This window comes from Juglans regia, chromosome 3 (assembly GCF_001411555.2).
Source record: "Juglans regia cultivar Chandler chromosome 3, Walnut 2.0, whole genome shotgun sequence".
Classification (NCBI taxonomy): domain Eukaryota; kingdom Viridiplantae; phylum Streptophyta; class Magnoliopsida; order Fagales; family Juglandaceae; genus Juglans; species Juglans regia.
The window spans coordinates 32,957,800-32,973,207 of record NC_049903.1 but is presented as its reverse complement, the minus strand read 5'-3'; the positions used below and the strand labels follow the sequence as shown (position 1 = coordinate 32,973,207).

General features: G+C 34.9%; 1 protein-coding gene across 2 annotated transcripts; it reads right to left on the bottom strand.

The window, feature by feature from the left end:
- Positions 1-8,420: 8,420 nt before the first annotated feature.
- On the bottom strand, positions 8,421-13,866 carry LOC108994946 (chlorophyll synthase, chloroplastic-like). Of its 2 annotated transcripts, none has more exons than XM_018970386.2 (15): positions 13,624-13,866; positions 13,347-13,391; positions 13,093-13,184; positions 12,718-12,805; positions 12,239-12,324; positions 12,056-12,142; positions 11,862-11,927; positions 11,693-11,776; positions 11,521-11,582; positions 10,202-10,277; positions 10,054-10,116; positions 9,853-9,934; positions 9,678-9,754; positions 9,369-9,416; positions 8,421-8,877 (listed from the first exon to the last, which is right to left on the bottom strand). In XM_018970386.2, exons 1-15 carry the CDS (start codon positions 13,730-13,732, stop codon positions 8,815-8,817), a joined length of 1,128 nt encoding a protein of 375 aa, XP_018825931.1. In that variant the 5' UTR covers positions 13,733-13,866; the 3' UTR covers positions 8,421-8,814. The 2 variants fall into 2 exon arrangements, with proteins under 2 accessions (XP_018825931.1, XP_018825932.1); XM_018970387.2 differs by having other exon boundaries at positions 13,093-13,181.
- Positions 13,867-15,408: the final 1,542 nt, after the last annotated feature.

Below are 15,408 nucleotides of genomic sequence, written 5' to 3'. Positions count from 1 at the left end.
AGAGTTACTAACGTTCAAAAAAAACTTATAATGACTTTGAATGAGTCCGGTATACCGACAAAGAAGATTATGTCAGTGTTGAGTAAAGAATCAGGGGGTGACTTCAATGTTGGTTGTATTGGGAATGATGTCGAAAATTACTTGGGAAACAAAAGGAGAAAAAAATTTGAAGAGGGGGATGTGCAACGGTTATACTCCTATTTTTTGGAACGACAACTCAAAGAACCTGGATTTGTGTTCTCCATGCAAATAGATAAGGATGGGTGTATGGGAAGTTGTTTTTGGGCTGATGCTCGTTCAAGAGCGACATACCAACATTTTGGAGATGTTATCACGTTTGATGCCACCTACTTGACCAACATTTATAAAATGCCATTTGTGCCGTTTTCAGGAGTTAACCATCATCATCAGACCATTATGTTTGGTTGTGCTTTGTTAGTTAATGAAACAACCGAATCATATATATGATTACTGAGAACATGGCAAGAGGCAATGCTTGGGCGTGCCCCTTCAATCATAATTACAGACGATGACAAAGCGATGGCTAAGGCCATTGCAGAGGTACTCCCAAATACAACTCATCGGTTGTGCTTATGGCATATTCTACAAAAGTTTCCCGAACACTTGGCCCATGTAAATAACATGTTTCCGGACTTTCAGAAAGATTTTCGTCATTGCATCCATGAGACAATTACCACTAATGAATTCGAAGAGGAATGGGCTTCGATATTAGTGAAATATGAATTAGGAGAAAATAATTGGTTGAAAAATCTCTACATCCGACTAGATAAGTGGGTTCCGGCCTATTTGCATTCAACATTTTGTGCCGGTATGTCAACGACTCAAATGAGTGAAAGCATGAACAAATTCTTTAAAGACTATGTTCGTTCAAGTACTATGATTAGTGACTTTGTTCATCAGTATGAAAAAACTCTAGATGCACGTTACTTTAAAGAGAAAGAGAAGGATGTGCGGACGAAATCTACTCGTGCGATTTTGAAGACACCTCTTAAAATTGAAGAGGAGGCAGCAAAAGTTTATACAAGAAAGTCTTTTATAATCTTTTAGGATGAGCTGTTCAATAGTCTATTGTACCTAGCAAGAAAGTTGTCCAAAAAGGGTGAGAGTAAGACATATGGAGTCGCAGCTTATGGTAAAGAAACACCTCTGTACCACGTGACATTGGAGGGTACTGAAGGACATGCCACATGTACATGCCATATGTGGGAATTTATGGGGATTCTCTGTAGGCATATCTTGTATATTTTTTGCAAGAAAGCTAAATTAAATAGATTACCACAGCATTATGTTCTGGAAAGATGGACTATTACTGCTAAGAGTCGACCTATTCATGACATACCATGCCCTGAAGGGCAATTTCGGCAATCACTAGATGAACCTATGCTGAGAAAAAGTAAGACCATGATACAACTTTAAGACATTGTCGAACTTGGATCTCAGTCAGAAGCAAAACAAAATCACCTCACTCGTGCACTAGAGAAGGTTCACCAAGAATTACTTGCAATGGAAGATCACGTTGATACTCAGGAAACACATTTTTCAGATAGATGTGATACTTGCAATAATGATCAAATGCTTAGAAGTCAAGTTGTATTTAACTTTTCACAAACCGTCCAGGATCCTCCACGGGTGCCAAAAAAAGGTCTTCCCAAAGCTTTGAGAGTGAAAAACCCAAAAGAAATGCAAACATCAAAGAAAAGGCGTTGTAGTATTTGCAAGAATGAAGGGCATTCTAAAAACAATTGTCCTTCAGTAAGGTATAATTGTTTTGCAATTATTTTTGGTTTCTTGGTTTTTAATTGAAGAAGTTAAAAAAATTTGTGTTTTGTTGTTGTTTATGTAGGGATCTTGGCCAACAACTGAGAACATATCACAGCATTTGGATTCCTAGTGCAAATTATCGTATACTATGTATGTGTAATATTTATCGTCTCTCATGTCATAATGAAATAACTTCATCCGTGTTAATTTAACCCGTGTTTATTTTTATTGTGACAGGGAGTAACACAATGGATTGTGAGCTTTGAAGAGTAGCATTGCAACTTTTATTTTTGTATGAATCTAGAGAACTTGAATGTAGTGGTGATTTATTTTTGTATAGAAGTTGAATGCAGTGAAGAAGTATTTTTGTATGCATCTAGAGAGAATTGTGTAGCACTCTGTATGGAAATTATATTGATTTAGAATGATGCAATGTATATATGGAGTAAAGGTCTATGTTTTACTATTATGGAAATTGGAAAAGATTCAGAAAATTTTTACCACCTGTTTTTGCAGATTCATTAATGATTCAAGTGCCTATATGTGTGAAAACAGGAATACATGAGAAACAATACAATTAATAGGCTGCATGTGTTGTCTTTTTTTTCTTCCTATTTTTCATTTTCATTATCTAGTAGTCAAGATATGAAGTGTGAACGAGTCCCATATCAGTGACAGGCAGTTGGAATTTTGTACCATATCGATCGGGAAAAAAGGTGTTGTTTGGAGTCATTGATGGTCTTTTTCTCATGCAGATCAGTGACAGGCAGTTGGGCATTTTCTCATGCAGGTTATGTTTGGCAGTTGGACAAAGTTCCATTTACACACACATGCACACATATAATGGCATCACCACCACACCCAACAATAACTGGAATTCATGTTCCATCGTAATGTGCAAGCTGCACAATAACTCCAAATAGCCATTCATAAACTAAATTCATAAGCTTTTACCAATATATTCAATACATCCAAACATTCAATACATGTCCAAAACTTACTAATACATTGTAAACAGTCAATACATGTCCAAAAGTTACCATTACATTAATCACAGAATTTTCAATACATTAGTTATAGCATTGGCCGACACACATTGTCGTTCTTTGGCAACAAAAAAAATACAACACAAAATATGGAAAAAAAAATAGCCATTATATGATCAACACTTTCAACATTCCCTTGTACTTCTTTTCCATTGTTTTCAATTTGGATTGTTTGATGCCTACACGTTCATGAAGTACCCTCTCGTTCCTTCGTTCAACTAACTCCAACGTCATCTTACAACAGTTGTTTTGGTCACTTTGAAGATCAATCCATTCAAAAAATCGACATTGTGTTTTATTTTTATAATTTGGACAATTGTAAAATTTTCTACCAAAACTGTTGATTTTTCCAGAAATCCGTAGTTTCGCTCGAATTCCACAATAGCAAAATGGTCTCTCCATTGGTACTCTGTCTTCCCCTCTTGCAGTCCAAGAACTTGAGCTGAAATGAGAACCATAAGATGTTATTTTCTGTTAACATGTTTGTCAACCTATGCTAAGTCGCATTTAACTCAGCAATGTAGAATAGTATATGACACTAGAAACTGATTGCTCAGAAAAATGATCTAATTCGATATATGATTAAATGATTAGAAATCTTGTGGCATGGTTCATCTAAAAGAACACCGTCATAGAATGCTAAACAAGGCAAACCATAGCATATTATCATATATTGATCTACTTTGACATATGCAATACTATCATAAAATTTAAACCTCTTTGCAAACTGGAGGGGGTTCTATGGCAGCCCCTAAACATAGCAGTGTGGAAGACGGTTCCTATTTGTCCAGTATGATGTATTTGAAGGGAAAGGAATGATGGAAGTGTTTAGGAAAGTGAACGGACCTTGGAAGAGCTTAGAACTTTCTTCAGCAATACTTTGTTTTTTTAATAGCACCTATAAATTTTTATGTTCCTATTTATTGTATACATCCACTTGGATTATGCCTTTTGCATTTTTCAATAAGATTTTCGGTTACTTCTAAAAAAATAATTAAAAATATTTTTTAACTCTAATTGCACATTCCAGATTATGAAGTTCACATAGAGAGAAACATCATAATGAAGAAACTTCCATAAGCATAGATGACATATTAACAAATCAACCCTATAAAAGGAACTCGGATTAGATATAAACTTAGCAATGGAGAATCTATGAGCTTTTGGGTTCTTCGCTCTTAATCGCAAGAATCAGCAAAAATGGATTTCTTTTTTGGGTTAGAAATTTATATTCCCAACAAATTCATCGCCAATGGTTATAGACTTTTAGTACCAAACATTTGAAAAGAAAAGTAGACAAATCAATTGAAATTATGAACATTATAAATGAAAAAATAATTAATTTCTCCACCACGTTCATTCTTACAGCTTATATAACTTAATCACTTTAAGTAAAAATGAAGAGTTCCATAAATGAATTACCTACTCATTCCGCACCGTAGTTCCAAATTTTGTGGTATATTCAACTAAGTGCTCGGCAGACGACAACACTAACAGATCGGTTAGCCTCTCTTCTTCAACAAAATCATTCTCAAAACTGCTCCACTCAACGAAAATCATGGTCAGCAGCCAAAATCATGCTCCACTCCAACGAAAATCAAAGAAGATTAGAGAAATAAGAGAGATTACTTACTGTTCTGTCGCGAAATTATGGGGTCATTTCACCACCATCGTCGCGAGATGGGTTCTGTCGAACTCGCGGGGCTTCCACGGGGTGGGTAATTTCACCACCACCGTTGCGAGATGGATGGGTATTGGTCGTCACAGAAAGGGGGTGGGCTGAGAGGGGCTTCGATTTTTTTTTTTTTTTTTTTTTGGGTTAGGTCACACAGAAGAGAGGGAGGGCACGGGGGGGAGACGACACAGAAGAGGGTATTGGCCGTCACAGAAAGGGGGTGGGCTGAGAGGGGCTTTGATTTCATGCTATAGAGGGGTTAGGGGGGGTTAGGTCAACAAAGCGAATGCATTCGATGAAGACGACACAAAGACTGAAGAGTCCCGGGGGAATCCTGGGGAGACGAGAATGATAACTAGAGGCGTTCATCGTATGCAACTCAAAATAACAGGTGAATGTGTGTGTCTCATACGTGGCATCACATCATTGACGGGTTATTTTTATGCGTTTCTAAGCTCGACTGGCTCTAAGGTATTCTCTATCGGATTTAGGTAGGATTATTTTATCAAATTTAACTTTTCAAATTGCTTTTTAGAAGTAATTATGATCATTATTGTAAATAATATTCTAAAACGACCATGTATTTGGTGGGGGAAAAAAAAAGTGGATTACTGCTTCTTCAAAGATTTATATGAAAACCTTTCTATGAACAATTGAAAAAGACATTTTATAAGGAGAAAGCAAATGTACCTTTAAAATGATGGTATGTAAAATTATTATCATACGGAGAAAATATGAGAATTTGGAATCATTCTTCATGTTTCAACCTGGACACAATAAATGAAAAAGAGATAGACAAGACATAAAGGGCAGGTTTGGTAACCAAAACAAAACACAAAATTCTCATCTCATCTCATCTCATCATTACACTTTTTTCAAATCTTTATATAAAATATAATAAACAATTTAACTTTTTCAAATCCCAATACACCTTTTTCAAATCCCAAAACAATAATAATATTAAAACATAATATTTTAAATTTCAAAACAAAACACAAAATTCTCATCTCACCCCCCAAACATAATATTCTTCATGTTCCAAATATAATAGAATTTAAAATAAATAAAAGGCATACTAATCACTTACAACGAGTACATTTTTGGTAATTAAGCTCGATCGATTGTGAGTTTCAATAGAAAAGAAAAACTATACAGGAAGAGATAGTTGACTAAAAGACGAGTATTGAGAGGAAAAAAAAGATAAATATAAAAAATCAATTACATATATTTCCAATTAAATATGATCCATTCAATATTGTCGATATTCTCTATTAAATTAATCAATTTTATGTTTTAATTGTAGGTTTTTTTTTTTTTTTTTTTTAACTTTAGAAGGATTGAGAGATTTTTTTTGGGATCTCTTTAACTAGGGGCCTTAGGCCTAAGTTACCTAGTGGAGGAATCGGTCGTGAACATACCAAATTAAATCACGTTATGTTGCAAGTCTTTCGTTTATGATACTCGCTGTAAACCTAGCACTTCTATTCTATTATGAAATTTTGTAGAAATAACAGCCTACAGTATGAGAAATTTAGAATTTTCCGTCCACTACTGTTAATAAAAAAACACATGGCCCAAGCACAAAATTTTTTAAAATAAATATAAAATAATTTTTTGTAAAATTAAAAACGATTCTATAATGCAGAATAATACTTTAGAAACAAGATTCAATAGTTTTTAATGCCAAGAACAATACCTCTAATTATTTATGCTATTTACTAGTTTGCTGCATTTCTCACTGATGTTTGGCACTTCCAAACTCTTCTTCACTCTATTTAGATGGTGTAAGACTGAAGGGAATTGAATGAGTGAGTCTGGGGACCAAACATTATATTTATAGCCGAAGCTTCCATCAAGTTTCGGTGTTACGTGTCCCACGTGCTCAAATTTTTATGAGATCAGTTTCTACGTCTTATGAACGTGATGAATGTGATGAATAAATCAGAGTGGACTACTTTAAAGACTCCTACACTTAAAGAAGCGAGAAACTCTTTTCACGAATGGCTTCCGTGAGAAACGGTACGCATTTTTTGCAATAGAGAACAATTTCTAAAACTCAAAAATCGAGATAAAATCTAAAAGGGGAGAAATAAACATAATTATGGGTTGACTTGGTTTTTTTTTTTAATTGTCTTTCAATTTATGTTAAATAGTTTTGGTTTTTTTAAGAAATTAATGTTGACACGTAGGAGCTTGTAATTAGTCCACGTATTTTCAATTAATAGTGATGAACTAAAAAATTAGCGGTAGACCCGATTCATCCATGGGATGTACTCCCTGTAAAAATCTCACAGAAACCTAATTAACTACCTTACAAATATAATTGTAAAAAAATAAAAAAAAAAGAACTACCTTATAAAATGGCATGATTTGTGTGATACGTGGCATTGTAAAAAAATAGGTCCATAAAGAGTTATAAAAAATCACCTTACAAGATAGCACAACTTCTTGTTATACATCAAATCTACTTTCCCAAGCCACATTAATTCATATAAGGTAATTTTCTATGTTATAGTGATAATTGCACTTTTTGGTTTTTGGAACAAACAAGAAGCTTTTAGAATGGTAAAGGACATCATAATATCTTAGGATGTTGACCTCTTCACATCATAATGCCCCTGTGTAACGGTTGGCTCTATAGCCTATCTTACTTTCCATAGCAGAAGCTAACTTTCTTTTCGTCTCCTTGTCTGCATTGACAATCTTTAACGTGTATGCACAATGCTTATCATATAATAACTACCTAAATGCAGTCTCCAAACATCTAAAAAATAAATGAATCTATTTGCAAGCGTATCTATTGCCACATCAAATACACTACTCATGTGAAAGTCCGCCACATCAATTTATATAAAAATATATTAATACTTTAATTCTTCTTATAAATATAATGGGTCTCACAATAAATAGAACTTTGCTACACAACCTCCACCACACTCCACACTCCACACTTTTTTAAATTTTTTAAATTTTTAATATTTTTTTGAGTTTATTCTTTTTAAATTATTTTAAATTTTTTATTCATTATTTATATAATAAATATTTAATAAAAGAAAAAAATAATAAAAATTAAAAATAATGTAGAGTATGGAGGTTGTATGAATAGTAGGAAGTTGAGTAGATTTTTTGCAATAAATAATATGTTACACATTATACTTGTAAATGACATAACTAAAAAAAAGAAAAACGAAAACCTAAATCGATACAAAACATCATAATGATGCGCCTTTGGTAAGTCGGTGAAATGATTTTCAGCTAACTTGTGAGTTGCGATTCTTTCAAAACCTTGTTTTAACATTACAGTTGGGCCTTTTGGCCTCCAAAGTAGATCGAATATCAACAATCTTTTTGGGGTTGCAAATCAAAACTTTTCAATACCCCACTCACAAAAGGGTTTAACAAAATAAATGTGCATTGATATGATATGTTAGATTGTAAAATTATTTTTATTATAAAGTAAATCTAACGTATCACATAAATTCATGTCAATTTAAATTTATTTTTGTAAATTTTTTTTGACGCTGTAATACTTCTCAAATACGAATTCGTAGTACTCCTATCCTATCACTAGATGCCATGTAATTAAATATGAGTGTTTATGTAAATAGTTTTAATTACATGAGATGGTATCTACTAATTTTCTCCCACTCATTGAATATTACCGCAACATGATGGGTTCCAAGATTGAATTATGGTTTTTCCATTCAGCCAAAGTCATGTTTATTGTTTCACGGAGCAGAATAGCAGACAAGTGGAATCAGGAGTGAAATCCATCTGAAAGTTTATTGGTCAAGAGAGAAGACTAGGGAGAACAACGGTAAGAGGCACATCTGAAATATAAAAAAGTACACTTTAAGAAAATGAAAAATCTAAATTCTGAAATTCCACAAAATGCCGTGATAGGATGGATGAACTCGTTAAGAAATGTGATAAAATCTCATTTCAAAACTGAATGAAAAACTGAATTTAGAGTACTATCAAGATTGCATTATTTAGGCATCCGTGAAATGCAAATTAGGATATCAACAAAGAACAATGGTACAACAAACACCACATATACAACAACTGCTTTCTAGGTCTGCCTTCTGCTACAAGAGAAGCAGCAAAACTGGGAAAGCCTACATTGATCTTTCTTCAGGCAAAGAGGAAAAGAGGAAACTCTGATATAGTTTAATCAGCACAACATGCTTACAAACTGTTCTATTAGATAGGAGTAGCTTCACACCTTAACCCCTGTTAAGAGGGCTTTTCACTCTGCATCCATGTCTTCTCTCTTTGCTGCGGCATTTAGCAAGTGGTACATGATAAAAACTAATGGCTGGTTGCTAGAGCAGTCACCAAAAGACCTAGCACAAGAAATGGCTGGGCGCTTGCCTGAAATAATAAATATAAGAAGTTATATTTTAGTCCATATTGCCAAGGATAATAACCAGCTTAACAGAATGCCTAAATGGGCAAACCAGTATTGGGTTGAAAAACCCTGCTTGGGTTGTGCCACAACATCTAGGAGTACCATAAGGTGATCCCAAATCCCACATGGAAAGATCTAGAGAGTATAGGATGCTGAAGTATGAAGGATTTATAATCCACACTATTTTGAATACGTCACCCATAGAGCACCTGTTTGGATCGTTTTGGAGGTTGGACGTGTTATGACACATGTCATAATAGACTAGAATCAGAATCTATAATCTGGAAGCTCTACTGGTGCATCTGACCAATGAGACAGCTATTGTCTGCTAGTACTTAGTAGTTCATGTCCACTAAAAGTTGTTTGTATTAAAAGGAATATTCTCAACGAACTTGATCTAGCAGTATGTTCACATTTCAGAAAATTCTGGCGGTACCCAATGATGAATATGTACCTGATATTTGACATCATACTTGACAGGATCTTTAAGAAAATACTGAAACTGCAGTGCACAAAATTGGTATTAGCAGAGTGCTTATTTTGTAAAATAATGACAAAGAAATGCCACTGTAAATAAGTATACACTATAATCAGAACAGCATAATGCTTGTCATGAATGGCACCTATTATAACTTGAAGCAAAGGAGAAAATAATTCAGTAAGATATACCTGAATTGAGACTTACTAGAATGAAAAAAAGGGACTAAATATTCAAGGCCGAACCTTAAATTTCTACAATCGAGAACAAGTGTAATGGCTTTACCTGAAAAACGACTTGTGGTATTATCAAAGCAAGCAAGGCTAAGGCATAGTATGGTTTACCAACCCCAAGCAGATAACCTGCAATCATCAATTCATTATTGAAAATGGAAGGTAAACTTCAACATAATACCAGCACCAAATAAATATGGTTAAAGAAATAGTAAAAAACAACGTACCTGCTATAGATATCTGAGTTATGTCGATAGCGCCGACACAAATCCATTTAGCAGTTTCAGCACCAAAAGCAACTGGAAGTGACTGTTCAGAGAGCATTACCATACATAAGGATGTGGCAGCTACTTCTAAGGATGGGCAATAAAGTGTTTCTAACACAGCAAGAATTTGTACTACAAAAACGTAAGAGGCAATATAGGTACCTGAAGTCCCAAAGCTCTATCTCCTTCAACACTTTTGAAGTCATTGACAATGGCAATACCCAACTGAAATGTGATGTAGCAATAATCAAATATTGATTATTGGATCACATAGTTAACATACATAAACAGACACTCCCAAAAACCTTACCCCGGCTATGCTATACAAGAGAGTCAGAACAATTATGTCTGGTGTAAGTGTCCCAAATAAAGCCTGACCAGCCCACCTGTCAATAAGAGATTGAATTTAAACTAGTTATGTAACATGGTGGAAGTCCTTTATTCACCCAAAAAATTAGAATTATGAAGTTATGATCTTTTTTTATTAGTCCATTGTATGAAACTCGCATTGAATTAACATTTTTGAGCCACCCTATCGAGAAGAATTAAACCTATAACCTGAATGACTTTCCTTCCTGAAAGACATCCAACCCAGAAACAAGTAACAAATATCCAGTTCAAGAATCCTCAGCTATAAGAAATGGACAACCAGAAACGGTGTGGTAACTTTCCCGAGGAAAAACCTTGGTATTGACTACCATCGCAATTCAAAGTCAATTTGATCACAAAAGGAATACTTGCTCAGATCCATCATTTACATCCTGGCCTCCTCACGTGCACCATGTGAAAAAGCACTTACAACTAAACACTTTTTTCTTGATAGGTATAAACGAATAGAAAAATGAAACTGGAAGAGCGGATAAGATTATGTGGTCACAATCCAAAAAGGGGAATTTTACTGTATAGTAGTACTATAAGTCTCTCATGACACACTCTACAAGAACATTCCCATGGAAGAACATATGGAAGACTGAGGCCCCCCTAAAAGCTTCTTTTTTTGTATGGACAGCTTCACTAGGGAAGATTCTTACCTGAGATAATCTAAGGAAACGCTGACTCATTGTATTGGATTGGTGTTATATGTGTAAGAAAATGGGAGAGTCTGTGGATCACCATTATTACATTGTGATGTAGCCATGAGCTTATGGAATGATATATTTGCTAGAGTGGGACTCCTTTGGATAATGCCAAGAAGGGTTGTTTGACTTTTTGGCCAGCTGGAGAGGCATTCGAGGTAACTCTCAAATCGCAGCTATGTGAAAGATGATACCGATTTGCCTATGGTGGTGCATATGGATGGAGAGGAATGGTCGGAGTTTTGAGGATCGCGAACAGACAATGGACGAGATTAGAAATTTTTTTTCGTCATACATTATTCCATTGGTCAATTGTAACAAACTTTAATGGCATGAACGTACATGATTTTCTTGTATCTTTAGACAATCATGCATAGGTGTGGTTCTTGTATATGTCCCGTGAACTTGGCTTCGCCTATTTTTAATAAAATTCCTATTTACTGATAAAAAAAAGAATAGAAAATGAGTTTAAGAAAGAAAGAAGTATATATGTTAACAACTCTGGGTCTGTCTACATTTATATTAGCAAGGGCAGTAAAATATAGGCTCTTACCAGGGCAAACTAATGTAACTTGCTCCCAGGGCAAAATTTCCAACCCATCCATTCTGTTTCAGCTGCAACCAGATTTGGAAGTCAGTCATGGTTTAAGCAGATTTTCCACTAGACATGAAGGAAAGTAGAATGGTTTGACATATTGAAAAGGATGACCAAAAAAATTAAGCACCTTTAGAGGTGGAGCAGAGTATATGTACGAAAGTAAGGATCCGCCGACAGCAAGGTAAAAAACTGTAGGGAAGTCGTGCCCGGCCTAAAAAGAACAAGGACTCAGGAACTGGTATTCATCTTCAATACTTCTATAATTAGTAAAACTAAAACCCATTAAAATTACCCACCCAAATGTCTAAAAGACCAGCAAGGCCAAGTCCTCCCAAAAGCAACAACCAAATTTGTGTAATGACCTGAGGAAATATTTTCAAAAAAGAAGGAAATGATTATAAGTGAACCATGCAGCAATACTTGTGTGCATGCAAGGCAATTGATTAGATTGCCAAGTCCAAAAGGGGGGAAAAAGTGTTAAGTTACATGCCTCACTCTCAGATATAGCTCCCGAAGGAATTGGACGATAAGGTTCATTTATTGCATCAATTTCTCGGTCATACCAATCATTAAGAGTCTGAAACGTGGAACAATCAGAGAAGTTTACATTAGATGAGTTGAAGCTCTTGTGCAGTGGAAGTGGAGCCCTATGATAGATCTCCAAGAATTGTACCTGTGTATAACCAGTTAGAAATGGGCCAGACATCATCATGCAAGCAATTGATTTGGCAACATCCTCCAAGTTCCAGTGAAAATTTCCTGCCGTCAAGAAAAACCGAATCAGAAGAATAAAATATTGAAAGCATACTCACAGACACACTACGGACACATTAAAAACATAGTCTTGTGTATAAGAAATTTTAGGCATTGAAAAATTCTTGGATAGCAAATGGATCTAAGCCTAAAATTTGACAGGATTTATCACAGATAGTTAGGAAAACACATGGCTGACTATGCGAAAAGTGAATGTACCAAGACGGGGAAATATTTAGTAGAGAAAAGCATATATATCGTCTGCTTGCAAGTTGTACTGACTGGAAATAACAAGTAAAAGACGACAAGACAACGGCTAAACCAACAAAATCCTAATACGAGGATTAGAATATTCCTAACAAAAGATGCTACTGATTTTGCAGTATGCAAAGATGGTACCTGAAGCAGCAGCTCCGCAAACCACTCCCCATACAAGTGGAGGCCAAGTAACAGGCTTTGTAAGTTGAAGTCGGATCTTCCATTTATTCTGCAAATATAAATCACAAGTTCACAACGTCTACTCCAGTTTAAATGGTTGCCTATAACATTATACATATACACTACGTACATGCAGAAAGCCAAGCCTAAATTAAATTAGACAAATTTACAGTAAAGTCGTGATAATTACACTTGAAAAGTGGAAATCTCGAACAAGTCACCGCATGAAAGTTGTAAATTTGTAATTGAAATGGGAACTATTAGCATTCAAGATCCGGTTCAAGTTATGCCTAGAGAACACGAAATTAACGTCAAAATATATAGCTCACGCCTCACAGTTTCTTGCGCCGCTCCTTTGATGCCGAGAAGCTGGTTGAAATTGGAACCACTAGCAGCTGGCGCCTTATCTGGTGCCTGAGATTTAACTGCTGAAAACACAAATAATAGCTACCATAAAGACCTTGCACTGCCTCATTATCAATTGCTATTTTATGGAGAAACTAGTTCCTAACTACTAATATTAACTTCAATTTCTCGCTGACAACCAGAAATTTATAAAAAGAAGACAAAATCATTGAAGCTCAAAAGACCTTCGTTTGCATCGGTCTCCGCTGCTCTAATCGTAAGTCTCCTTCCTGTAAATTTGGCAGAATCTCTCAGTATCGAGAAAGCATGCAACTTAAGTTCGAGCACTGAACCAAAGGCCGAATTTTGGTTGCTAAGAAAAGTATAGTAAGTAGAATTAAAATTTCAAAAATCTGACAAAGAGATCAATATGAAACGGTAGTTTAAGATTCCAAAATTTCATTTATTTTACTAAGTTTTTCTCGGCAACCAAACGGAGCATTTATGGTTGAAGGAACTCACGGGTGAAGGACACAGAAATCGGTGTCAAAACGGGCGGCCGAGTTCGAAGTCGGTTGGAGTTGAGATTCGACAAACAAACGGAAGAAACGTTGTTCAGAACTGACGCCATAGGAGACTGAGCTTCTGAATAGCTCAGGGAGAAATAGAGAGAGACTCCGAGCAGGCAAGGGCGGAGAGAAAGATAGAGGAGTGAGCTTTTGGGTTTAGTTGATAAGCTATAACTTCTTCCTGCAAAAATGTTTGAAAAATTAACGAAATGGCGTTTTCTTAGTACTCGGATTACGTTTACTGTTACGTTTACTTTGTTGAAGCTCTCGTAAAGAAAAATTCTTCTTATTTAATTCACTACCCCACCCCTATTAAAAAAAAAATTTTACTATACAACCTCCACTATTCATATTTTTTAAAATTTTTAATATTTTTTAAACAAATTTTTTTGAATTTTTTCTTTTTTAATTATTTTAAATTTTTTATTCATTATTCATATAATAAATATTTGATAAAAAAAATAATTTAAAAAAATATAAAATGTAAAATGTGATAAGATTGTGAAGATTTATTGTAAAAAAAAACACCCCACATCTTAAAAAAAAATAAATATTAAATGTGAGAATAATTAATAACTGATAGCATTTATCTAACGGTAAATTGGAACCACCCGAGAAGGGTCGGCCTGTAGACATATTTTATTTGCAATAGCAATAACTAAATTATATTAAAGGTTATTAATTATTTTATTATTACTTTTCATTTATTATTTACTACTATTTATTATTAGTCAATATTTTATCATACTTTTTTATTATTTTTTACTACTATTTACAGAATATTTAATATTATCTCACTATTCAAACGCAACATAAATTACGTTAATCTATAAATTTATTTATAAAATTTGTGTATATATAAAAAATAATTCTATTTGAAACATAGTGGCTGAAAACAATAATATAGTTAATGTGTTTGTTTTTTTAATAAATTGGTCAATTTTTATTTATTTATTATATCTTGTGCTTCTAATTTTAATCATTTTAATTATTGTTTTATCTAACTTTCAGTAATCCATTGAAAACATTGTAGTTAGAGTGTACAGAAAAAAGAGTCACTAAATATCTGACTCGATGGGAAACAGATCAAAAACTGAAACAGTTCTGCTTCTAAGTGGTCAGGCTAATATTAGAAGTATAGCAGCCCTCTTTTTATATGCTGCCACGTCAGAGATCACACAATAGTCTCAATCACACAGAATAACATCATTTGCAGAAAAGCTCGATTTCACCCATGACCAGAAAAGCTCGCTGCCCCTCCCTTTCATCTGCTTCCGTCTCTTTACACCATCGCCCAAGAGCAAAGTCAATTCCACCACCACCATCTCAGTCCAACACCGACCGTTTGTTGCCTACCTTGGTGTTTCCCACCATCTCACCCACACGGATTTTGCACCACTATCGCCCACATAGATTTCTTCCGCCACTAGTTCATCTTGCACTCTCATCCCCTTCGCATCCCTCTCACATGACTGCGCCTTCGTACGGCTTCGTGCCCTTCACACGGCTTCAACCCCTTCGTTCCCCTCTCGCACGGCTATCCCTTCGCATCCCTATCGCATGGCTGCCCCTTCACATCGATTTCTACCACCATTGGTCTATTGCCAACCATCCTAGTCGCCAACTAACGATTGTTCATGACTAACATTGGAGTTGCTCAGGTATTTTTTACCATTCCCAGTACTCAATCGACATTCTAAAGTATTCTCTTTTAAGAAACTATGCCCACAAAATCTTA